The following is a 27,565-nucleotide window of genomic DNA, read 5'->3' on the forward strand; positions in this document are numbered from 1 at the left end:
CTCCACTAAGACTCCTTTTAAGTTTTTCAATTTCTCTAATGGCCACTGTCGATTAAATTTAAATAGTAATGTGAAAACAAACCCCCACACAAACAAAAATCTGCTGTAAATGCCAGGAAAAGAGGAAAAGCAATTTCAACAGAAAATACTGTATGCCAGTTCCTTGACATTTATTAGATCATTTCAGTATCCATTTGAATTATTCCGTATTCCTTAATAAAAAATAACAATGCAAAACATTGCTATTTGGAAAGGAAAATGCACTTACCCACTCTTTAGCAAACTTTCAGAAGGATGATTAATTAGGAATAGAAAAAAAAAAAAAGGAACAGTGCAAATAAAAATTAGGACAAAAGGACATATGAGAAAATGAAAATTAAACAAACCATTCAAAAAGCTATGAAAACATGCAGAAATAATAAGCCATGGGAATGTGGTTTGATATTCTGATAACTGGCAATCAGAATTAGTGAAAGTAAGCGAAGGGATGTGAATTAAGTTATTCAGTAAAAGTCACAGGGGAATTTCATCTGTAATTGTTAAGACCTGGATAAAGTCCCAGTGCAAATTTGGGAAGTCATGTCACCTAAGAAAATATATAGTTCAGTTTCCTCATCTGTAAAAAAACAGATAATACTACTAACCACTCAGGACCAATGGGTAGGGTGGAAAGGGAAGCCAGTACAAACACTAATTTTGGAAAGAGAATGAGCAAACCCCCTTTTAAAGATATTTAGCAGGTCTGTTCTTCTATTATTATTATCATTATCACATTATTATTATTATTATTATTATTATTATTATTATTTAAAAGCCATTTCCTGGTGGTCCTGTTCTCAGACTCACAGATCCACTGTGAGGATTAGGTGAGGATCAGATGTGAAAACATCTTGTCAACTATAATTGCAATTCAAATACTATTTGTTCAAGCTCATACAGCAGAAGCTAATGGTAAGGAGATACGGTCTTAATTTTCAGTCCTCCCATTTTAGTTCCCTTTCAGTTGATTAGAGGAAAAACAATAAACCAAATGGTCCATGTTGTGTAGTCCTGATGAATCAGAACCCACTTCGGCTCTACTGCTAGCTTCACGAAGGGATTTACTAGTAAGTGGCATAAACCTGAAGCTAAATGCAAAAACTATCTGCAGAATTCTGTGCTAGAAACACAAAGAAAGATGTCAGAGCAAAAGAATTCAGGAATATTGACAGGGCTCCAAATTCATTTTTAGGTCTTGAGATAAGATCCAGTATCACATGCTTACTTTCCTCCTCATGTGACTGCCTCGCTCTGCTTGATTTTCTTTGGATTACTATAAATGATTCACATTTATTAAATTAATTATGAGATTCAACTAACTCAGAAAAGCAAGTTGTAGGCAAAATAATACAATCTGAAATATTAAACGAGGGGCTTCTAACCAAGCAAAGAACATCACTGAGAATAGAAACATTCTCTTGAAAAACTTGGCTGAAATGGCAAGCAGCGCCAAGAGCGGTTTTTTTCCACGCACCAGGAAAGATACAGGCTCTTGGTCTGAGGTGTTAGTAATGTTGAAATCTTGAAAATCAAATAAGCTTTCTCTTCACAAGTGGGGGGAACCTCAAACCTTTTCATTCTGGAAGGAGTCCAAACGGAAGGATATGGAGATGTGGTGGGTTAATGGGAACCTCTTCCTGCCTTCCATTTTTCCATGCCAAACTTGGTCCTGACCTCTCCACAGAGAGTCCCACTGTCTCTCCTTTTCACTCTATGGAAATATGATGATCTCCACTCCTGTTTGCATTTCTTTTTTTCTGTCATGAAAAAGTTGTTTTGATCTGATTATTCTGCCTCTTACTTCCCGAGGAAATTTGAACATGTCAATCTCTGTTGGTCTATTTCCTCATCTACTTAGTGGGGCTAAGAATGACCCGGGAATACAGGAATCATATTCACCTAACACAGTAGTGAAACAATGCATGGAAATATGTTTTAGAAACTGAGAAGTGCTATATAGCAGTATTACTATTACTATCATTAATTGGTTAGCACAGTGGTTCCATGTGTGTTTCTTTACATTTCTCTACACTCAAGTAAAATCTATGTATAATCCATTGTAGTTAAATTATAATCTGAATTAAGTAAAGCCTACTTGGGGAAAGATAGTACAGCAGGGTAACATGTACTCTGCTTATCATGCATTAAAGCAGTATACATGAAAGCAGTCCCCATTTCTATACGAGGAAGTACAAAATGTACGAATTTCTTTTACCAGTGTCTCCTGAGACTCATTTGATCAACTAGCTTTTCCGGGGCAATAGTGAGCACTCCACCTTCGTTCTGCTCTTTCTGGGGAGATTATCTGTTCCATGCACAGGTGAAACTCCATGAAGGGGTATAAACACTACAGGGGCATTTTTTTAGGTACCATCCCCACAATAAGATAATCTTGTCACAAAGTCGCCTGCAGTCAGATAGACTATCCAATTCCATCCGCATCTCAATATGGGTACAAAGAGGGATCCTTCCTATTTTTGCATTTTCCAGTTCCCTCTCTGGGAGTCACTGGATTGGCTTGACCCTAATCATAATAATAATAACAATAATATCCATAAATTACATTCTGGGGCACTAGATCATGATCATAGCAAGGGAACTGCTAATCTTCACTGGTATGGAAAGTTTGGGGAGTTCACTTCTGCTTCTGATGAGCTAAGCTGCTGCAAATTCACAATCACTTTGTAAAAATCATTCCGCTTGACTTCCTGTACTGCACATTTTGCCTTGTCATGGAACAGATTGTGTGTATGTTGTCTTTCTGTTAAGACCATCTGACCTTGGAAATGAGATGAAAACACACTAGACCAAGTGCGAAACTATTTAATACACAATTTCCTCTCTATTGGTGCTTTGCAAATTTTAATGAAAAAAATAAATATTTAAGATGGAAAAGTATGGTTAACAAATGCTTCAACAGCTGCCTTTAGATGGGACTCTACCCTGGTGATGAAACTGAGGAAGTGATCTTAAGATGGCAGAATATTATATCACCTGGCCAGTCACTAGTCTAAAACACTTTGAGGGAGTTCGAATCCAGGTGGAAGCAGGTACTACAACTAGATCTACATGTGAGCTTAGTATCTAATACTCACAAATGAAAACTACACAAAAACATTGAACTGCTACCTATTCTCCCAATTTCCAGTCATCCTTGACCAATTTCATTTTTACAATTCAGTTGACTTTGGAGATGAATATCCCCATTCTGCAAAATGAGAAAAATTAAGGAGAGACCATTTGCATGAGACTTCCCATTGAAGTTCTACTCAAGGTCATAGCCAGCAAGGTCCCTCAAAGGAAGTATATATTTACAGAAAATGATGTCTGGCTTCATTCTGACTCTGACTATTCTCAGTCACTTGGTATTGTAAGGTCAACAGAGGCCTCTATTCCCATGAGCTGGTCACATCAGGTGTCTCTGATTCAATTATACTAAGGAGAAATGGCATAGTAGGTCTCTCTAGCGTGGCTTGAGAAACTGGCAGTCTTAGGAAAAGAGCCACAGACTAGAATACAGTATTGGATGAGGAGGGGTGTGGGGGCTCAGGAAAAATGGGAAATATTTACCAGGTTTAGTCATTGTTTTAACTAAAAAAAGAAGAATATTGAATTATTCGGAAGGAATACATGAAGTGTATTCTACTTTATCAAATAGAACAATGCCCAGAAAGAAGTAGGCATTGCTGCTTAGCCTCAAAAATGGCATATCCAAGACAACGTTCTAATCCAACATCCAGAAATGAGGGAGCTTTTATCCTCAGTTTCAACATGCTCCATGTCTCTCAAAGGTTGTGTGTTACATGCTGTATCTCTCAGGTGACAAATGATGACAGTAAGGTTGTAAGAGTAAGGGACTTGCTCAAGGTCACAGGGTTTGGCAGTCAAGGTATAGGCTCCATAAGATGTACTTATGTTCTTAAGCCAGTAGACAACCTGTTCTTCCAGAAAACCATAACCCCAAGTTTAAGCCAAGATCATTCTACTGTAGCACAGAAGTGATAAGTGGTAAAGATAAGAGCAGGATCCCCTTGTGACAAAATCAACTTGCTATTTTTCTTCATAGATCTCCAGCTAGGGGCTACAGTCTGGCCTAACAAGGTCCACAGGTCAACATGAAATGCAAAATTGTGGGAAAGTATTTTTTCCCCTGGGCATTGGTTCCTTAAATTTCATCAAATTTTCAGTGGAGTCTGTGACAGTAACCCTTGCCACCCAACTCCCACTACTCTCCCCAAACCCCAGTTCAAAAAGAAAGAAGTTAAGATCAGAATGACTTGGCTTCTTTGGAAGGATTGCTTAGCATCTGACTAGGTATGTGGGAATTCTTTTAATATGGCCACAATTGAGTCAGTCTGAAGAGGGACTGTAAGAGCTGCTTAGGGGAAAGGAGGCCAGTCCCCGTGCAACAAGTCTTCTTCATCCTAGAATGCTGTCAGCCTTGTGAAACTCAGTTGAAAAGAACATCTTGGGAAGCTCCAAGGGGAAAGAGATAAACTGGACTCCATCAAACTTAAAAAAAAAAACAAAAACGATTGTGTTTTAAGGAATCTACCAAGAAAGTGAAAAAGACAACTGGCAGAATGGGATAAAATACTTGCAAGTCATATATATGATAATGGTCTAGTATCCAGAATACATATCGAACTCTTTCAGCTAAATAATAAAAAGACAATTTAATTTTTTAAACGACCAAAGGATTTAAATAGACATTTCTTCAAAGAAGATTTACAAATGGTCAACAAACACATAAAAAGATGGCCAACATCACTGCAAACCAAATCACGGTGAGATATACTGTACACACACGAGGGAGGCTATAAGAAAACAGATAATAAGAAGTATTGGCTAAGTTGTAGTTCAGCAGTTCCTCAAAAAGTTAAACATAGGGTGACCATATGACCTAGCAAGAGTTGAAAACATAGGCCCACATGAAAACATAGGTCCATATGAACATGAATGCTCATGGCAGTATTACTTGGAGTAGCTACAAAGTGGAAACAACTCAAATGTCTATCAACTGATGAATTGATAAATAAGATGTGGTAGAGCCATATAATAAAATACTACTCAGTATAAAAAGGAACAAAGTGCTGATACATGTGACAACATGAATCTTGAAAACATGATGTCATATGAAAGAAACCAGTCACAAAAGGCCACATAAGATTTCATTTATATGAAATGTTCCGAATAGGCAAGTCCTTAGAGACAGAAAGTAGGGTGGTGGCTGCCCAAGGCTGGGGAGGGAGGGTTCGGGAATTATTATTCATAGGTCAGGTTTCTTTTTAGGGTGGTGGAAGAGTCTTGCAATTGATTGTGGTGATGGTTGCACAGCTTTGTGAATATACTAAAAACTACTGAATTTTAAAAGGGTGCATTTTATGGCATGTGAATGACATCTCAATTTTTTAAAAAAGAGCTCAAGGGGAGAAAAATTCAGGAGGGATAGAATTTTGGAAAGTCTGAATTCAAAAGGATCTTAATGAACATTAGAGATCACCAAAAGCAGGGTTTTTCAAGTGGGCTCTGTGAAGCCCAAGAGACTTCAGGTGGACAGCAAAGAAATGCAGAGGTGGAAAGGAACATGGTAGCTTGAGGACGGGGCCCCTCTTCCTTGACTCCCTGCCCTTCACTGTATCCAGAGCAGCTCTCATTTTATTTATTTCACATGCTGGCCTTCTTGGTAAGGTTTGAAGAACTGATACTGCAGGTCAAAATAGCCTGAATTAAGTTAGACTAGTGCTATCATTTTACAGATGAGAAAACTAAGGCCCAGCTCATTTCCAGCACAGCCGGGGTAAGAACCCTGGTGGCTGAACACCACACCTGAGCCTCTCTCAAGGGGCTGTCCTTCAGGTGTGAGTCCTAATCTTAATTCCTTTTTGGATACTGAGGCTCCACGCCAATGATTCTCAAACTGTGGTCTCCAGACCACATCGGCATCAGCATCACTGGGGAATTGGTTAGAAATGCAAATTCTTGGAACACACCCCGGACCTTTCGGAAACCCTTGGGGTGAGACCCAACAATCTTGGTTTTGAGAAGCTCTCTAGATGAGTCTGATGCTCACTGAAATCTTGAGAACCACTGCTCTAGGTCACTCACATGCAGCACATGGAGCCATGAAAGAGAACCGAGGGCCCCCTGCATCTGCCCCTAGTGCCCAGAACATGACCCCTGAGCAAATGTCCCTCCAAAGAAAGTCAGTCAGGAGCAAACACTAATAGGGGTGGCTGAGGAAGCTGATTAGTGGGGAAAGAAGGTTGGAGATGATGTTGCCAGGAAGAGAATACCACCAACCCACATTTAAAAATGGAAGGTGCCGATAAGAGAAAATAAATAACGAATAAGGAGCAAATATAATTTAGTAAGAATTCTGAGCATGTAAGGCTGGTATCGAAAGATCTGATTTAGGAGCAATTTATGCCAATTGGCAACAGCACGAGAGTTGCCAGAAATGTTTCTGAATTAATTCTAAATTGGTATATGAATATCTAGCTGGCTTGAGGCCATCGGAGAAAAATGATCATGATAGTCTTTAATCAAGCCCGAGTTGCTGCTTCTTTCTCCTTTACATTTTAAATACCACTTTGGAATTGGAAACTTAGCAAAGGACTAACCTTTTGGTCAGGGAAGATTCAAAATCAACTCAATCTAAGGAAACTGGGAAGTCTGTGATTTCTTAAAAATTCAGAACCTGCTGGCTGGGGATGGGGTAGCAGGGTGATACATTATATATCCTGGAGGTTGCTTGATGCAAGAAAGAGAGCCCTCCTACGGTCCAGATGTTCAAAGTGATAAAATGCACTTCAAATGTGAAAATGACTTGCCCTCTGGCATACAGATCCATGTGAGATACCAGCCTAATAAATAAGGTCATTGCACGTTTTTTGACTTGAAGGAACTTTACGGCCACCCCAATTCCAGCCAAGAATCACTTTCAAGTGACTGGCATTCTCATTAAGACATGCCTTAGAAATTTACTTAACAAACAAATACCAAACATTCATCTGTAGCTTAATCCACAAATGTTAGAAGGATATTTCTGAAACTAGCAGACTAGTGTAGATGGAAGAAATTTGTGAAGTTTTCTTTTACATGATCAATGGAGGGGGGAAAATCTGTATTTTTTTTTTTTTTTTTTTTTTTTTTTTTTTACCTCTTGGCCCATTTCCATGCTGCAAAGTTTTGTTGATTGAGCTTTGGCATCAACCATAACATTAAACATGGTGCATATTGACTGTGGGACTCGAAAATCTGTTGATCGACTGGTTTTTTGCAGCTTAACTTCAAATGCAATCCTGGTTCTATTAAAACAAAGTAGGAAAAGACCAATTCAGCATTCATGGCAGCAGGTGGAGGAGACATTTTCTGAGAGGTCAGTGAAAAAGAAAATTGAAGGCTGTAATCAGTTTCAATCGACAATGACTTCACATGTGTTCTTTTAAAAATGACTTTCCCAACTAAGGAAGGCCTATTCACGGAGACAGCCACGGACACCCTCCCTTTCTCGGCAGTACACGGAACACCTGTAGCTCAGCGTATTTCTGTCTATAGTTTACATGCTATGGAGATCCCTAATTGCAGGAGAATGAATGAATTAACAAAAACCCAATTATAGCATTATAGCATACGTAAGTTCTCTCACATTGGCAACTGCCTACCTTGAATCACTTCATTAAAAAAACAAAAAACAAAAAAGCAGCTTCTAATCTTCAAAATCTCATGGTGGGGAAAAATCTTAAATGACATTTATTGTTTTTTTTTTTTTCTTTCGGTTTTGAAAAAGACTGAAGTAAAAAAAAAAAAGATCCAGTTATTAAATAGCCTTAAAGACTAAAAAAATAGGATAGGTACCTTTGGCGAGGGAAGTTAAATTAGGAAGAGTGGTATCAGGGGACTTCTACTATATTTGTTGGCAATGTCTATTATTCTGCGATCAGAGTATATTTCTCTCTGTATTTTCAAGAGTATATATTTTTAATAAGTGAAAATGGCATAAAATACTTACCAATTCAAGAACTGTGTAATGGTACAAGCTTAATGGGACATAATTCTGACACAGGTCAAATTATGATCCCGGCAACATGGTAACTGCTCACAGGAAAAACCTAGTCAGACACGGCCAGCTGGTAATACAGGTGTGAGATTTAATCCTTGGTATCGGCATTGTAAAGGGGACCAGCTATATTTTAAAAGGTTTTAGAGAAGTGGGTCACATCATCCCATGTCTTGAAAGAAAAGCACCTGGTTAGTAAGTGGTTTTATTAAAGCTCCTTTCGCCCAATGCATCTTTTCAGTATTGTTTGCTGTCAGGTTCTAGAGATCATGCAGCCACCAGGAAAGCACCGCTTCAAGAGGCATTAGTAGCAGTTTTCTAACAGTGCAGAGGAGGACCACACAGCTAGTTAGCTCAGGAAAGGATGCCAGCTTGCTAACACACCCTGAGTGCATGCAGGGAAGCCAAGTATAATTTCTAAGGTTGGAAGCCTAGTTCTTAAGAAAAAAACTTAAAAAAAAAAAAACCCTTAAAGCACTCCTATATATTATATGATCATGTTAAAGATAAATGTATCTTGGCTTCTAAAGACTCGGTACATTGAAGTAGCTTTCTAATCATGATGATCATTTTAAGCTACACTGAAAATATATCCTTTCCTGGTTTTGGAGAAAAGGAGGTCTGATGGGGACTGAGTTGGACAGGTCCCTGTGCTGATGGCTGGCATGCCAGTTCCGGCCCAACTGGAGAAAGGGAAATGCTACATCATTCCCTTACAATGAAGTAAACGTCTTCTGTTTTCACAGGGGAACTCTGCATTGCCCTTGGAGGGTGCAAAAAGAGGAAACCAAATGCAAAATTAATATGACTGGGAGGGCTTCATGGAGCAAAATACCAGGGATGGAGAGGTCACTGAATTCAACTGACTGTCCTTGAGGACAGGGTTAGGGGGCTGTCTTTCAGTGGAACACAGTATCTGATATAGACTCGAGGCTCTGTCACATCCATCAGATGAATGATTTCGATTCCTCAGAAACCTGGAAGTGAAGAGTGCTTGATTGACTTTTGGATGTTGCATATTTACATCTATGAAATAATGTCCTTACAGTGATGTCCTTCTAGAACGATGGCCGTTTATTCTGTCACAAAGAGGAAAGCAAAGACTCTAGGTTCTAGTCATGTAGATTCTATGTCTTAAAACATCCAAGGACTTTTTCATGTTTTACCCTCTGCATCTGGAGGTCGAGGGATGATATCTGCACTTTATTTGCAGTTGTCTGCTTTTGTCTGGGGCCGTAACTGGAAGGGACATCAAGAAATTTAAGCATCTGATGTTAAGCGTGAATGTGCAGTTGATCAACTTCTGTTAATAAAAGGTTACTGAACAGCTACTATGTGCCAAGCATGATACTGGGACCTGGCCGGCCAGGAGCTCAAAACAAGTAAGATATGCTCCCTGTTGGTAAGGAGTTCACACTCCTTCAGGTGGCTGGCCACAGAGATTTGGGGTAAGAGTCACTGTCTACGTTCCACATCCACATCTTCCCATCTTTGCCCCACCAACTCCTCACTTCCTACTCAAAAGACCGGCTTCTCAGAAGGGCACATACGTCTTTTTGTATAACTGTGTGCACAGATCGGAAGCCTGTAAGTGTTCATTCTAACGTGCTGCAGCCCTGAGTACAGATCAGGAGAGAATTTTTCACCACAGGGGAACTGCCCCATAAGAAGTTTTTGGTGGGATGGTTTGGCTACAAGAAAAGAGTTGCTTTTCCTAAAACTGATGGAGACTATACAGGAAATGACAGGATTCAAAATTCTAAGGAAACATTTTGACCTTGGGTTTGAACAACAGGCCTGTCTTTGGTTCTAAGAGTAGGAAGAAAAGAACGAAACACAAAATTTGGATCACCAGGACTTTGAGGTTCCAGAAGTGCCATCAAACACCTGCCCAGACTCCCCACAGCATGTAGCTCCTTCCCCAATTCCTGCTGAGACATTTACCTGCCTGGGCCTGCATTGTTCTTTTGCCCTTTTGGTTTCCAGTTTTGATGCTATTACTTCTCTTCTCTTCTTCCAAGATATAAAATTCAGATCAGTCCCAGACAAACCCAGCCCCCATCACCCACAACTGATCCATCAATGAAACTACACAACATCTGGAGATCTGGAGTGGCCTGTGCTGCTTGTGGTCTTTCTTTTTCTCTTTCTTTTTTGTTTTGAATGAAGAAAAATAATGGAACAATTATGAACTGGAAAAGGAACATGGATGTGTGTCTGGGGACAGACAGGGTGATGATCATGATGCTGAACCAGAGGAAGTCCGTCTCTGTGTCTGATACACACAACTAGATACTCCAGGAGGGAAGGGATGTGGTCTCTCATTCTTCACGGCACGCCAGGAATGTGGCACCGGGCCTGGCAGGTAGGAGGAGCTAAACACTCTTTGTTGAATGGATGCATATTGTTCTCATTTTCTCCTCTTCACCTTCTCAGAACACTCTACCTGGGAACTCCTAGTGCAGCATTCCCACCTCAACCCTATATGCCAAGGCGACAAAGCAGGCAATTTGTAGGAAATCCAAATGGACATTTAACATCTCCTGCCCCCTCACTGATGTCTAGTTAGATTTGGGGCAGGACAACTCAGAGCTGGCACATGGCGTGTGCACAGTTCATTATACGAACAAATGATGTTGCAGAGATCCTTCTCACATTTCTGAAAAGGCATTCATTTCCTGCTACCTGTACTGGACTTCGTGGCTCCAGAACTGCACGTACTTCTTTTTTTTCCATTAGCCATCCCCTCGTGCATACACTTATACCTTAAACACATATTTTCTAAGTAAATATTTTGTGACAGGTGCTGCTAGAAACCAGGGATACAGAGAAGAACAAGAACAGACATGGCTCCTTTCCTCATGGAGCTAAGTGAAAAAACTGCCTACCATATTATATGGGGTTTGGGACAGATGTGGGGCAGGTGAACAGCAGCTAGACTTGGATGGCTACCACTCCAGCAGACTTAGACAAGCAATCACCTTCTCCAAAAAAAAAATCCAAATTATGGCCAATCGGTGGCCACCTACCATTCCCTGAGTCAAAGTATAGTGGGGAAGGCGTGCAGGGCCTGTCCAGCCACCGAGGCTTACCTTTTGACACAAGATTCAATCATGTCACTGGCCATCAGCTTCAGCCGTTGTTCTAGGTGCTTTCCAAACTCTTCCTCGGGCCAGTGCAAGTCCCGAATGAAGGTCTGAAGGGCATCGAGTTTCCAGAACAGATCTTCTGAAGTGCCTGATCCATTACTGGCAGGATAAAAATTAGAAAACGAGAGTCACCCATGGGCCTTGGGTTCTGGAAAAGCTGACACAAAGACAACTAGGCGCTAGAAGGCTTAAGGCAAACAGTGGCTTCAACATACAAAACGACGCGTGTTGGCGGTGGAGGTGGGGGCCATCTCCACCGGCAGATTTTGAGTTTTACCATACATGACTTAGTCTGCTTTGTTCGGCCAATTATTCCAGACCAGTGAGAAGTCTGAGGAAAGGTGTTGCCCCACAATGACTAGGAGAACAGTGTATGGTAAAAATCAGCCTTCTTTTAATAACCACATTAACACATGTGATGATTCAGATGAAGGCCACGAACCAGAGGGAGAAGTAAGTTTCAACGGATAATAACTACATGGCACCATGCAGTTATTAAAATTCAGGGTTTCATGCACTTCCCCAGCTCCCCTCCAGAGCGGAGGCCTCTTGGAGATTGCACAAGACTTTCAGTTTTAAAAGGACAGTGCTAACAAAGTGGTGAGCGAGGACCTGCTTTCTCTCTTGAAGAGCTGGAAAGAAACTGGGGTGACTCAGATCAAGACGAGTACACCTGGATACCTTGAGTCCAAGATTCTTGTTCAGTTTGGTTCTCACTCCAATTATCATAGACCAGCCTGTTACATAGGCAGCCCCAGGACGAGGTGAGTTGCGGGGGTGGGGGGCGATGAGCCAACAAGGGATATTTGCAAAGCGTTAGGGCTCAAAACCTGAGCTCTTTTACCATTGCACCACCTTACCCAGTCCCCTGTACAGATGGAGAAATTGGTCTTGATTCCTTTCTGTACAATGACATCTAAGAAACTTTCACCTGGGGCATCCACGGAAAGCCTGTGTATGGGAAATGCTCCATCTCTCACCCTCTTGTCCTTCTCTGGCTGGCTTTCTCTTTGGTTAGCAGTTCCATTTGGAGCTCTGAGGGGTGGCCACCCACCCCCCTTCCTCGCATACCACTAATGCTAACACGGTAATTTATAAAATGTCCAACACACCATGCATTACCACTTGTTCTGACATCGTCTATAGAAACAGATGAGAGTGGGTGTTTCTATTGTGACAGATGCCAGCTGCATTGAATTAATGCTTCAGAGAGAAATATAGCTAGTGCATAAACGCATACACGGCTACTGTGGGGTGGGGAGGGGGCAAACTCCCAACATGCCGAGAGGGAGCCTACGGCCTGGACCAACAGGGTAATGTTTCCAAGGACAGACCAGTCTGAGGTCAGTATGTAGATGTATCTGACACGAAGGAGCAGGTAACATGGAAACACGTCCTTAAAAATGAAAGGTGGCAAAGGAGGAAACTGGAATTATGAAAAGATATAGAATCAGGCATTTCCTGGTGGGTGATTGAGGATCTACGCCTTCTATACAGATCCTGCCGTAAGCACTGTTCAGAAGTGGGGGGATGCGTTGTTTCTCTGTGAAAGTTCAGCCTTCCCCCTACCCCCATCCTATGCTTGGGAAAAAGAAACCCCAACTTTGTCTAGCCTAAACCCCGTTTTGGAACTGCATGGTTGTATGTTTTAAATCATTAAGTACATATGAATGCAATAATTGGTATTTATTACAACAACATTTTGACACCCATCTGGTTTCAGAGTTTCAAAAAATTCTTCTAGGGTTTTTTTTTTTTCTTTGAAGAGCTTATTATTAAGTTTTGACATGAGGAAAAGAATATTTTCTTTTTATTTTTAAGATAAACTGTTAATGTTAAGGCAATAGCACCAAGATTATTTTGATTGCTGAGCAGTTACCAAAATGTGTTCCCACTCATGCCTTAATTAATTGAATGGAGACCATTATCTGCTTTATTACAATGTCTTGATTCATATCTTTTCAAAAACAATGCCACGGAGCATGCATAGAAGAAGGTAAGAAAAGCTTTCAGATATTTCTATTTTAATTTTTAACAGATACTACCTAATCTAACTTTTGATATAGTCATCTTAGCATGAATATGATTTACTTTTTTTAGAAGAATTTTTTTTCAGACATAAATTTTTGGAGGTTTTAATTTGTCTTTAAAAGAGAATCAGACACATTGACTATATGATTTCATTGTGAACTTGTGAACGAACAGAGGTTTTTAAAAATGTTAGGCAACTTCGAAGCAGCCAAGTACAGCAGTCATTTAATGCCCTGTTTCTACCTGGATCACTGCAGAAATAAAAATGTTGAGGGCCATCTTGATGAATGTGATTTCGAGATTTCAAAACATCACTGCCAGTTTCAGATCATTTTTTATTCCTTTGATAATAACACTTCCCTTTGAAAATGTGCCAATTTATTCTTTCAAGAAAAAGCTTATCTGGCCTATAATTAGCTGTGGTCTAAGAAAAGGATCAAAGGAGAGTATAGAATCACTAAACCCTATTTCACTTATTAAATCATGCACATGGTTTTAATTTAATTTCCCTGAGGCGGAATTTAGGGGTGCTGGATCTTCTTCTTGCTATGGGGAAAAAAAGAGAGCGGGTTCACTTCCTAAGCTAGAAGTGGTGGCTCAGCCTGGACCCCTGAGCTGCTGCTTTTATAGGGGCGGCCAGGCCTTCCCAAAAGACAAATCCCATGCATTCGGCATTTGTACTGATGAATGCAAAAAACGGCCCTATCCTCAGACCACAGATGATACGGCTACCGTAAAATTTAGTTATTTGTTGTTTGACTCTTGCATTCTCAAATTTAGATATCTTCTTGCTACCTCGATCCCAATGCTCCATATTGCATTATGACCTTGGAAAGTATCTTTACATAACATAGACATTACTGAGGCTTGATCCATTCAGAAGTTTTCATTTAGCCCTGAACATACTGTTACTATATCCTGCCATTTGCTGACACCAGAAATATGCTTTATGGTTTAAACAGTCTCTAGGAATTTTTTATTTAAAGAAAACCCCAACTTCTAGGTAAGTGTGCTTTCCTCTTAGATTTGGATCAGGCCAGAGATGACTGGACAGCCTATCAAAGAGGTTTCAGGGACTATTTTTGAATGAAGAACTCCTAGAGTCATGGTACCTGAATTAAAAAAAAAAAAAAAAAAGCAACAACAAAAAAACAAAACATGGGCAGATTTTTTTTGCAAAAGAATTCAGGAAGTGAAACATAGTTCTCAAGTGTTCAGTGGGCGTAAGACAAATTGTTAGTGCTGTATATATAGCAAACGCCTTACAAACACGCTGCATGCCAGAAATAAACAATATTGTCTCTGTATGATCAGCAAAATATGTCTAATTATCCATCTCCATCTCTGTTATATAGGATGTATAGAAATAAACAATACATATCCATGCCAAGATCACTTAAATTTAAATTAGATCTAATGTGAACTGAATACACACTCAGCATCATATATAGCAGCCATCCATGACGGTGCCGAAAAAGTAGGCATTTGTGGGATGCCTAGAGGGATGTTAACTGGTAGATTTGGTACTTTGGGAAGGTTCACATTGGGTAGGTTCACATTGGGTAGGTTACTGGTTAAACTCCTGTGGAAGAAACAGACAGAAAGAAAAAAATACCATCACAGTGACAATGCAGATGTGGCAGAAGCACATGACAGTTGTAAATAAACTGGCTATGTCCACAGCAAGATGACAGCGAGAAATCAAGCAACACGCTTCAGAAGACAGCTTACGGATGGGGAGCTGTGGTGCGGTTAGGTATTCAGACAGAAATGACAAAAGTGAATGGAGAAAAATTAACCACAGAGTGACTTAAAAGTGTGGAAACTCAAAGACACCTAGACACAATGATCACATTATTTAAACGCCTTGGGTGAGGGGCTTTCGGTTTCCAAATCCACTGCCACGAGAGTCTACAACTTGTCTGATGCTAAGAACTTGAAGTTCATGGAATTCTTGGCATCGGTGGAGCTGGGGCTGCGGGGGAAATAGCTGGGACTGAGAGCAATGATGGTGCACTTTCATTTTCTTTCATTCGTAAGTCATTTTTGATGGAGGCATTTTCTCAAGTCAGATATTAGATACAAGGCATGATTCAGAAGTTCACCCACTTGAATGCATACTTTCCAACTGTTACTTCTGAAGACAGGTGTATGTGCAACAGGGTGTCATAGTTGATGGCAAAGATGAAGGAGTTGTATCAAGAAGAAGGCTTAGCTTTGAATAATTGTATAAAACACTTAAAGAAATGTCCTCCCCCAAACTAAGTCCAATTAAAATGGAGAAATGTTTAAACACACAAAAAGACACCTAGGAAAAGAAAAGAATCCCAAACTCTTCTCGAATTTTAAATTCTTGGAGCATAAGTGGATTTCAAATGTGGTCTTGCGTTAGAGTAATCACCCTTGGAAGTGAGATAGAAACGGGGAGAAAGAAGGCAGGGCTTTAGAGGTGCTGGGGATGTCCTGTTTCTTTATCTGTGTGATTGTTATAGGGGTGTGTTCAGTCTGTGAAAGTTAACCAAGCAGCACATTTTTCTGTAAAATGTTAAAATGAACAGAAAGTTAAAAAATGTGACCTGCATCCGCTTTTTGTTTTTGAACGAAGATGGATCAACTGATGTGATGGAGAGATGGATAACTTAATGAATAAAGAGAGAAAATAAAACAAAACAAAAACCCCAACTTGAATCAAGCGTAGCTCTGCGGAGGGACTGTGGCATTTACCACTCCATGAGCTGGCACCGTGTGTCTCTGTAGTGGCATTTTAAGGGTGTTCCATCCAGCCAAAGTCACTGGCACGGTAGAGCCCAGCCTAACTCTGCATCTGAGAGGAGCCTTCCTGTTTAAGTGGAGTTGACAGAACTTTGGCAGAGGAGTTGAGGGTTTCTTTTTGGATCTTGCAGAAGAGCAAGTTTTGCCAAAGCAGCTCTGCCCCGGGCAAGCTGTGTTTGACTAACAGAACTCTTGCAAGGGCTGGAGCTGCCTCTGGGCTTGCTTAGCGGGGCAAGTCTCCTGATAAGTCAGAAATCCTGGAACCTACAGAGAGTCCGGACACCTGCCTTCCTTCAGAAACAAGTTACTCTTGCACAATGGCAATATGGATGGAAAAACCTAGAATGCAAAATTGCCAACCTGGCATTCTTTTCCTTAAGGGAAACAGGTGTCACACAGGTTTGTTCTTTACGCTTTACGTTTTGGGAAAGCCAATTACACTTCTCTACGTGGGATGAGAGGGTGCTCTTCTGGGAATGGTCAAGAGATTAGCTAGATAGGACTATGAAGTAGAAGGAACAATGGAACTTTTTCTTTGATGTTTCTCTGTGTAACCAGAGAATCTGCCTCTGAAGTCAGTCCCTGGTGGCTCTCAGACTTAAACACTGCCATGTAACAAAACCATTGGTGATTTCCATGAAGACATGTGTAAGCCTACATAAGCAAATGTGATCATTAGATGATACACACACTGAATAATGATCAAGGAATTAGGAGATCTTTAGAGATGGCAGCCTGGCAAGTTAAAATGTCAATTCTAAGCAAATTAAAAGTAGCTAGGAATGAATAACATACAGGTGTATGCAAAAGCAACTAAATTTAAACATATTAGCGGATGGTGGGTACACAAATTAGAAATGAGCTTTGTTTTGCATATGCAAATTTGAAAAATACTTATATTAACCAAAACATATTGTATTTGTAAAATATGACATTTTGGCTGGACTACTGTGTTGGACTCATGTAGAAACATTTCCTTCATGTGACATGCTATAATGCTCTATGTTTAAAAGACTGAAACACGCTTGTTATTTCCATTTAACAAAGTAATAGATAATAATAATTAGTAACTATTAATGTTACTAATACTTTATTTGGATATTAATAACTTATATTAATAGTCAAAGAGGCAATTCCATGCATAATATACATGTGAAAAGGGAGAATTTTCTAGTAGCACTCAGGTCAGATCAGGCTCCAGGAGCTGCTGATGGATATAACAAATTATTATTTTAGAGGGCCCTTTAACAACTACCTAAAAACAAGTCCATCACATGCTTCTCTGTGAGAATCATAATGGGATATCTCTGGATAGGATAAGAAGTGTGAATTGCAATCCTAACAACTGATATATGTTAAAAATTAGACTCATTCTGGGGCACCTGCCTGGCTTAGTCGGAGGAGCGCGCGACTCTTGATCTCGGGATTGTGGGTTTGAGCCCCACGTTGAGTGTATTTATTTTTTACTAAAAAATAAATAAATACACTTTAAAAATTAGACTCATTCACTATGCGGACTCTGCTAAAAAACAATAGTTCCAATTCAGGTCAAATGCCCATCCCTGGAGAACTGGATTAAAAAATTCTCATCTGCTCTCTCTCACATGGATGAAAGTCACAAACGTGCATGCCTCATTCCTATGGATGAAACGACTAGAGGTAGAGACATCCCTCACTTCTGGAATAAATTCTAATCAAGATTGTGTCTCCATGCAGAGAGGATACGGTCGGGTGTTCTCTCAAAGATTTCTGGATGGGGATAGCTCTGAGATTCAGAATGCCTCCCACTTTATGAGCCACTTGTTGCATGAAGGTACATAGTACATCTTGTCTTCTTTTGGTGCTCAGGACCCTAAGCCTTTCTCCATGCTTATCCTTAGGTCTAATCCCTAGCTTGGGGAGGTGGGCACTCTCTGATATCTTTCTATAGTTTAGCACTCTAAACTAACCTTTTATTCATTAGCATCACCAGGCACCCAACTGCCTTCCTCGTGAGAATTTAATACCACCAATATACTGTACATCTGTGTATGCACTCTAGGTAGACCTGTGCTTTATACACATACGTGACATGAGTAAAATTTTTTTTTTGCCTCTCTGCCCTGCCAAGAATCAATTTTTACCAGCCTGGGAGCTGTAAAGCCCCTGTTTGAAAAGTATGACCTGGGGAATAAAGTTCTAAACTTCGTGGGCTTTTCGAACCTCCCAATCAACTTTCCAACCTATGGCTTACCTCCCTCCTCATCTGTGCTGGCCAAACTCAAACATTCAGTGTTTCTATCACATACCCTACTACCCCCCATGTTCCTACGTTTGCTCATGCTCTTTCCAAGCATCCTTCCCCTTTGGCTATCTTACTCTCCAAGCTATTTCCTTTGTGACTCCTCAGTGGAGATTCATTCCCTTGTACTCTATGCTCTCATTACTCTTTGTTATGTTATTTGTACATTGGTGAATATTTAAAGTCATTTTTCTCGTGTGTATGTTGCTCAGACCCAGATTGAAATCCCCGACCAGAGGATTGTATCTTACCCTTTTTCTCCTCCCCATAGTTTTCCTATTGTATCCTTATAATTTTCAGGCTGTATGGTTTCTTAATAAATGTCAGTCAATAAACATTTATTGAGTACCTGTTGCGTCCCAGGCCCAGGTGCTAGGGAGGCAGTGGTGATCAAATGTCAGGGGGAAAAGATGGAAAAATCCTTGTTTTGCAAAGGAGGATATGAGGCTTGGAAAAGTCATCTGACTTGCCCAAGTCACCCAGCAAGTTAGTAGCAGAATCAGGGGTGCAGACTCCTCCGAGTCTAGTACTTTCGTATTTCATACCAGGTCACCGACATGTTGCTAAGGTATCTTTGGTCTGATAGTTTATTATCATTAAGATACTGACATCCTTGACAATCTGGAAGATGAAAGTTATTTCAAGAATACTTTTCATATGTCTATCTCAGGCAGAGAGAGATAGAGTGCATTTTGAGAAATGAAAAGCAGGTTTTTCAGGGTGCATATATTGAGAACAGTGTTTAGTGCAACCATTCAGAGCCATCCTAGCCTGAAATGGGCAACATGAAGCACGGATTCCCTGTGCCTGGAGGTGTTTAAGTGGAGATTGAGAGAAAGTCTGTCAAGGAGAGGGTAGTGTGGAGTGGGTACTTGGTACTAGCCCTGGGAAGCTCTGGATTGTGTGCTTTTTAAGTTTGCTTCCACACAGAAGGCCAGGATGACCTGACTAACAAGGAGCCAACTGTAAAAAGCTGGTAGAAATGTTGTCCAACTGTCAGTTAGGACCAAAAGCTTTTATTCACAGCTACAGGGAGAGCTGTGAACAACCTGCCCAGCAATGGTCCTATGACGTGTCCTGATGGACATCCACCAGAGGGTTATGGGCTCTAGCTTGAGCCTAGTCCCGAGAGGCTGACGATCTTCAGCTGTGGTTAGAAGCCGTGCAACGACATTTTCCACAAATACACAGAGTTTCTAATCATGAATTTATCTGACCTAATGGAAACAGAGATGCAACTGCCCTTTCTCTCTGTGAAGAGATGGGTGGCCACCTTTCTAGAGAAAAGCAGCAATAGGACTTGGCCATTTGACCTTTCTCTCAGGTAGCTTTGGTTTTATCGAGCCCAAAGGACTGTATCTCTGTTTTATTTTATAGGGCCATATTTTGAAATAAGAAATTCTGAAGAATAAAAAATACTTTTCATCTATTTTTTAGCAAGCTCAATATATTAGTAGCATTTTCTTGCCAGAGTGCCATTTTTCTTTAATATTCTGAATGCTAGTTTTTCTTGAAGCAAGCTTTACAATGCATTTCTCAGTCATTTTACCTATAATCAAGTGCCTGTAGTCACAACTTTTGAAAAATGGAAGAAGAGAAGTATTTGAGTATAACAATTATTTGAGGGAAAGGTTATGCGTGCATGTGTGCGTATGCGTGTGTATGCATGTGTGTATGCGTGTGTGTGGGTGCGCGTATGTACACGTACTGGAAGAACACATGTAAGAGTAGAGAAAATTGAACAAACTAAATCTATTTATCTAAGTCAGTTTCTTGTTTTTGAGTAAGCATAATTTAAAAAAAAATTACAAAAAGATCATCCTTGACTTGGAAAAAAAATCCAAAAAGGAAAGTGAATCTGTGCTTCTTCACTAGCGGTCAGATAAAAGCTTGTACTTTCTCTTCACCTGGTAGGAAGTATAGGGAGACTCATTTGTCTTAGCACATAAAAGCACGACCCCAAGTTCTTTTTACCCTTCAGTTTGTGCCGGCCATTCTGTTCATCTGTCACAGCATTCACATTCTGTTTACAAATCAGCTAATAAAATGTGTGTGGTTTCGAAGCACTGTAATTTAGTTTATGTTTTAGTTGGCACTTTCAAATTCCTCAACATACTCTAAAAGGCAATGTACTATTTACCATGAATTGAACAGACTACAGTCACAGTCACTAACCAATAGTGCAGTTTGGGACAGCAAAAAGCTACTTAAGAAAAAAACCACATCTACATAAAACATTCCTAGGTTATTATTCACAACTATTAATCCTTCACTAATTTTCAGATCTTTAAATTACTGGTCCAAGAGTTCAAATTTTATTTTTTTAATCATTAAAAAAACTCCCCAACAAAACTTTCCTTGACTAACACTTCCAATTGTGAAAATAATCTTGATTCCTCCTTTATGTCTGATGGTATCAAGAATATTTAATACTTCAAGAGGAATAGCAGTTACTTGCTTGAAGAATTTAACAGATTATAAAATGACATTGGTGACATTATCACAGAGCTTCACAACAATTCTCAGACATTGAGTAGGGACACTTTAAAAAATCAGTTTTACAGACAAGAAAACAGTTCACAGAGTTTTGAAGCCTTGCCTTCTGGCTGATGAGGGGAGGGCAAGGCCCTAACTTTAGGGCCCTTTAAGAAATAGTGACAGATACCAATCATTTCCTCCCATGTGGTTGGCAGTAGCAGCATTCACGTTTAAACCCAAGTAAAAGCTATTTCAAGACCATTACTATTTTGAAAATGTGAATATTACTCATTTGAATCTTTTCCTTTTCTCAGATGTTCTCTACAGCACAACTGTCTTGAATACAAAGAGCATTAAAAAAAAAAATACAGTCGCTTGTTCGTGCTTTGTCATTAAGAGACCGTTTAATTCTCATGAGTTAAAAGTCAGCAGGGCCATATTAAGAGACGGTATAAACCTGAGAATAACAAGCTAAAATTTAGATTTCTTGGTGCTTGCAAATGAAGAGCAACTGCCTATTAACCTGCTTTCAGTAGGGTAAGTCAAGAAACTTCTCCCGTGGCTTAGACATGGAAGTTGGGGGAGGGGGTGGCTGAGAAAGCTATTTTGCACTGATTTCTTTATCAGTTAGAGTCATGCAGTATAATATTAGAGGAAGAATCTCAATCCAGAGAACTGCTTAGAGACAGGGTACAGGTCAAGTCTTGTAAACTGAGGAAAAGGGTTTTGAATATTTGTTCTGGAGTGTCTCAAAGTCTGCTGTAAATACCCCCATTTTGTTCCATACTGGTTGTTACTTCCCAAAGATGTAAAGGACTAGAAAGAATTAAATGCTTTTCTTACATAAAAGAAAAAAAAGAGTCTAACAGGGCAAAGCTAATGTCAGACTTTATTGGAGCTTTTTAAATCACACCAGAAAATTTTCTCCACCTAGAAGCCTTCTATGTCTCTAGAAAGGGGAGCCTGAGACTGACCCTCTGGCAGCCCTCAGTCACAGCCCTCCTCCTTGCTGGGGAACGCAGGTGGCACTGAATCTGCCAGACATTTTCAAATAGGATCTAAGATTTGCTAAGCAATTGTGGAAATTGCCAAATTCACACCCTACAGGATATCCTGTCATTGGTCCTAAAGGATATTCCCCTGAAAAAAAAAGTAGTTGAATAGATTTAGGAAACTCCAGGTGAAGCAGAGTGAAATAAGGGTCTGTATGACTACGTTCTCAGAGTTTTCAAATATGCTCTTGTGCTTTGTGGTTCTCCAGGAGATATGAGTGTGCGGTAGATGAGTGCGGTATATGGAGTCTTCTAAACATATCTGGCCATAGAGTCCTTTTCTCGAGGTGTATCTCGAAGGCCAAGACCAGGAAATGGCAAACTATAGCCCATAGGACAGTCTCCTGTTTTTGAAAATAAAGTTTTATGGGAACATAGCAACACTTGTTCATTTGCCTTTTGTCTGTTTTTGGTTTTTCACTACAATGGTAGAGCTGAGTAGTTGTGACAACAGAGATTGTGTAGTTGAAAAGGCTAAATATTCACCTTTTATAGAAAAAGTTTGCTGACCCCTTGCCTAGACACCTATGGAACACACTGTGGGAAACATTAATTCCTAAGGATATCACCACTGGAGTAAGATACACAGTATAAACATCAGAGCCAAGTTTATAGCCCTTATTTCTTATTTCTCTTGTGCAATAAAACAAAGATTTCATTTCATAAAACATTTCTCAACCTCCTCCTGCCTCCTCTGCTTTGGACAAGGATGGTATGAGCATCACAGCCAGAAACATGTACAGTGTTTGCTCTCTGTCCACGCTAACAATAAAAACTGTAAGACACCGCTAATCCATTTCTGTATGACTCTCCAGCCATTTGCACCCAAACTCCGATGGTATCAAAAAAGGTTTCCTTACTTGACTGGTTCCCATGACTCCCGCTCAAAGCCCCTGTGAATGGATTGTGCAATTGAGGACTCCATCAAATCCACATATCTAACCACAAGTGGGGCAAACAGGTCTTGCAGGTGTTTGTGAAATTTTCCATTGCACAAATTATCTAGAACAGATAAGCAAAAGCTTGGTAAGAACCCACAGTTGCTTTATCAGCATACAACGTACATACAGAAGGGACTGTCTTCTATATTAAATACACTGTTCCTAGGGGATGCAAGAAAAGGGGGGTATAAAAGTACATGAACAGCACCGAAGCTCATGATTAGATCTGTGTGGAAGGAAAATGGAATTCAAAAATATTTTACCCATTTGTTTCATTCTTCTAAAAAGGAAAAACAATCATGCTCCTTTAAAAAACAGTAAAAACAATAACCAACAACTATTTTTTAGGTTTTCTCCTTATACCTGCTACCCCTCCTCCCATGACATTAGCAGAAAGAAAGAATATTCTGTACCCCTCCCCTCCTTCATCACTCTTCTTGGAAGGAAGGTCTATTTTATGGCTATGTGTTGCTATAAGATACTGAAATACTTGGGGTGTTATTTAGCTAGAAATTATTTTTCATCTAGAAAACATCTTTCAATAAAAATTTCAAAATGTGAAGAGGTTAAGTTAATTAGCTTGTCAAAAGCAAATAAAACACACAGGCACGAGTATCGCTTATCACACTGCTCTTGGGTTCTCCTGCCTAGTTAAGAGAGGGCTTCGGTGCAACAGGAAATTTGTTGGTAGAAAGAGAAGGGCCATCAGCTGTAAACTTGTTTTTTTTTTTTTTTTTTTTTTTTTAAGCAATAAGAAAACTCTGAAGAGGTTTCACTAGCTTGTAGTCTCACTGGGCCAAAGACATTTTAGCGGTCTGTTTATCTGCATGCTACTTAGGAAAGTCAACCAGTCAAAGATAATACATACAGTCGGTACGGAGAAAATCATTCAGCAGCTGAAACAGTGGAAAACTGTCCCACGTGTCTGGGGGCTGCACCTCTAATGCCGCATCCATGTCCACTGCAAAAAGTGACAGGAACGTCTCGGCATGCTCCACCATCAAGTCTGACCACCACGCGAAGGCCTTTGAAATTTGGCAGAAAAACAACAGACAAAGAGGCGATAAGTTTTTCTCTCCGACCTAAGATGTGAGGTTAAGCCCTCATTGGTCAAGATTAATTGTGCATCAGCAGGGTTTGGTAACTTTATTGTAAAAAGAACAGCATTTTTGATACAATGGGTCCTCTCAGCGTCCCAAGGCCATGCTTTTCATCATTCCAAGCCTGCCTCAGAAAGTCTTTATCTGACTTGCTGGTCAAGGATGCAGCTGTAGAAACGACAGACGCGGAACTTCTGTTCAATTTACAATAATCCAGTAGGTTTGGAGTCATGCTCTTTGTCACTGTTGTTGGCTAGCTCTTGCTCTAAGGTATTAGAATTTGGGAGTTTCTTCACTGTGTTTATGGGTTTTCTGCTGGTCTAACTTGAAAATTTGCAATTAGGGTTCACTTATATCTACATATCTGGGCTTCATTGCCTATGGTCTCATACAAGCTCAGCAACTCATATTTCTCTACGCATTGGTCATGTTATTCCTATTTCATACCAAGTCACCAAATGTTTGAGTCAACATCTCTTTAAGCGGGGAGCCTCTGGTTTTGCATCCTGTCTGTAGGAAAGATCAGGTGGAAGCTAGGAAACACTCAGTAAGATTAGGACTTACTTTTCTGGGGGTTGGACATATATGTACATTGAAAACCAAAAAATATCAGTGAAGTAACTCATTTTCATGCACGTGGGTCCTTGGAAATCATTGTGCAGGGTCTCGGGGCAAACATTCACATTGGACTAGGCCAGATGTGAATGCCATTCAAAGGCATGCATGCATGGTAACTAATCATTTCTGGCAGGGAGCATGCAGAATGAGTGGCGGTGTCAACAGGCCCCCCCTTTTTTTTTCCTGATTTCAAAGAGCAGAGAAACAAAAACAAATTGCCAGCCCCTTTTTGCCCCCCACCTCCCCACCCAATGCCGTAAAGTATTTACACTGGAAACACTTTCCGGAGCATTCACCAAAAAAAGATGAGAAGGCGTTTGGAAACATGAAAGATGATTATGGAAATAATTCCATAAATGAAAGAGTTTGTTCAATGGCCAAGCTCTTCTGTGATTTATTAGTTATTTGGGGATATTCTAACAGCCACTAGGAGGCAGAGTAGGGGTCCACCTCTCTTCTTTCATGAGATTTCATTTTACTTACTTCTCCTTTATCAACATGTGGCTGGTTTGCAAATTAAATGGAAAAAATCAAGTCATGGACCATTCTGCAAGGTCAGCTTGGCTGGAAATAGACACCTGCTGTTTCCATTTTAATATACAGTAAAACCTCACTGATTCAGAGTAATGAGAGAAGAGAGATGCTCATCTGTCAGCAAAAAAGCCTAAATTATGGGGTTTTCTAAAAAGAGGTATCATTTTACTGCTTTCAAATTCAGTCTGTAATTGGGCACCAAAGTAAAAGTTATTTGCTGGTTACCATATCAATGTATTATAAATGTAGAAGTTTTTAAAAACTTCCAATAATTGTAGACACATTGACCTATAAAGTGAAGTCAAAGAGATAGAAGTTTTGACTTCAGAGGTCCTGGGATGAAACTTATGAGAGAGCCTTTAGAATTTCCAGAGAAAGTTGAGATCACGTCAAACATTCTACTTAAGAAAAACTATACGATCTGTATCTGCAGTTGAATTGTCACAAGCATTTGTGTCTGAATCGATGAGGTTTTACTGTAGTTTTACTACCTCGGCATGAGAGCCCTGGGGTTTGGGGCTGGCTCCACTGACTACCTGGCTAAATCTGGCAGAGGAAGAAATCCTCCACCCCATTCCCCGAGTTCTCCCAGCCACCTGTTTTTTAGGCAGAGACCTTCTAAATAGTAGAACTTGCTGGAGTCCCACTCCCACCCCCAACCCTGTATGGAAGGATGACTCTCATCAGTCTTGCTACAGGGTATTGGAAAACTTCACAAAGGTACACCGAATGTTCGCTGGTACTCATTCTTTAGTTATTTGATTAACTTTACATCTTCAGGGTGAGTCCAAGTAAACAGTTACTGGGGAGACTGAGTTGCCTTCCCAAACATGATTTTGCTCTAGGATGACAGGAAAAAAACAAAACAAAACACAGAACAAAAACCAATCCTAAATGTCTGAAATTAAAAATGTCTTAGCCCAACCTCATACCTGGTTCTTACCAGGTTTATTTAAAAGTTGCAAACCAGAGGCCCTAAGAAGTACCCACTTCTACTATCTATCGAGAACTTAGCCCTTCACTGGAATTTAATAAAATTGAGCAATTATCTACAGTTGTTGCATTAATAGTCAAGTAGATAGGCAGCCCTACAAAGAACAATGACTACTGTGATGTGAATGATCACTTTTGAAGTCTGGCAGAGAAACTTAGGATTCTAGAATAACGATAATTTAAATATAGTTGTTGCAGGAGAAATGAAGACCAAATCTATTTCTGTACACCCAAGGTCATTCCTCCAGGACTTCATCATCAAACCTTACTCTCTGAGAAGGAGAAAAAGATTCTGGCAAGGGTAAAAACAACCAAAAAGCCATAATCATAATTTCAATCAAATGAACAGAATCTGTGTGACTGGGTTGCGCAAGGCAAGCTTTAAAATTAAAACAAAACAAAATAAAAAAACCACCCAGACCCAACAACTATATTTATTATGCTTGCTCATACAGGTGAATGCTATTTTTGTATATGAGTTAACTCAAAGTTTGTGGGTATCTAAAGTCTTTGGAAATCTTTTCCAAAGACAATAGGGAGGTGTATTTTGGCTCCTAAATACTTACCTGGTACTTTTCATTATTTAAAGGCAAAGATGTATGCTTTAGGAATATAGTCCACCACACTGAACACACTGTATATTTTGTACACAAACTACATGTATATATGTACCCCTTTGTGTACCACAATACATATATACATATACATACGTATACATAGAGAGAGATTGGAAAGGTGGAGCAATGATATACATGAAGGCATAATTCCTGTGTGTGTGTGTGTGTGCATGCATGTATGAATAACTTCGGCTCTGAGAGCAGAATTAAACTGAAATTAAGAGGTAAATAAGACAACTGCTACTGTATCATGCCTGAGTGTATGTGTGATGCATTTCTAGCCGATGAGCATGTTTCCTCTTGGGGCATTTAATTACTTTGTACTGGAATTAAAAATGGTTCTAAGGATTATTGTTTTCTTGGTGGGGGAGGCAAGTCTACTTGTCACGTTCATTTGTGTGGTGCCACCAAACAGTATGGATCAGCAGCCAAGATCCGTGCTTAGGATTTAGTAATTTTCTAGAGTTTATTGAGCACATAGAGTATACAGTGAGTACTGGTCAGTGGGAAAAATCTTCATACTTCATTCTTCGGGCAGCAAAACTGCATCTTAAATATACTAGGGCAAATTCTACTTCTTTAACTGTAGCCCAGGGGCTTTTCTTGACCCAGCCATACCCTGAAATCACCTGGGCAACTTTTAAAAATTACGAATAGTTGGCCCCTCTCCATGAGATTCTGATTAATTGAGCTGGGGCGAGACCCTGGCATCAGCCATTTTTAAGAGCTTTCCAGGTGATTGCAAGCTGGAAGTGAATGCTAAGAACAAAGGTGCTGCTTTTCTGGACCATTCCACCTTAAAACAATCCCACTCTTCTTTCAACATATTCTGTCCGTACCACTCATTTGGTACTTTCCACATAGGTTTTGTCCTTTTCATGATCACATGTTCATATAT

General features: G+C 40.0%; 1 protein-coding gene across 1 annotated transcript in view; it reads right to left on the reverse strand.

Moving 5' to 3' along the window:
- The window catches only part of CADPS (calcium dependent secretion activator), a 793,408-nt gene that overhangs the window by 69,791 nt on the left and 696,052 nt on the right, over positions 1-27,565 (reverse strand). The window contains exons 28-32 of the mRNA XM_057311862.1: positions 23,674-23,830; positions 22,725-22,866; positions 14,717-14,863; positions 11,194-11,349; positions 7,202-7,349 (exon numbers count right to left, since the gene is read on the reverse strand). Of these exons, the coding sequence (XP_057167845.1) occupies positions 7,202-7,349; positions 11,194-11,349; positions 14,717-14,863; positions 22,725-22,866; positions 23,674-23,830 (750 nt within the window). The remainder of the gene's footprint in view (positions 1-7,201; positions 7,350-11,193; positions 11,350-14,716; positions 14,864-22,724; positions 22,867-23,673; positions 23,831-27,565) is intronic.

Source organism: Ursus arctos, unplaced genomic scaffold (genome assembly GCF_023065955.2).
Source record: "Ursus arctos isolate Adak ecotype North America unplaced genomic scaffold, UrsArc2.0 scaffold_14, whole genome shotgun sequence".
NCBI classification, from domain to species: Eukaryota; Metazoa; Chordata; class Mammalia; order Carnivora; family Ursidae; genus Ursus; species Ursus arctos.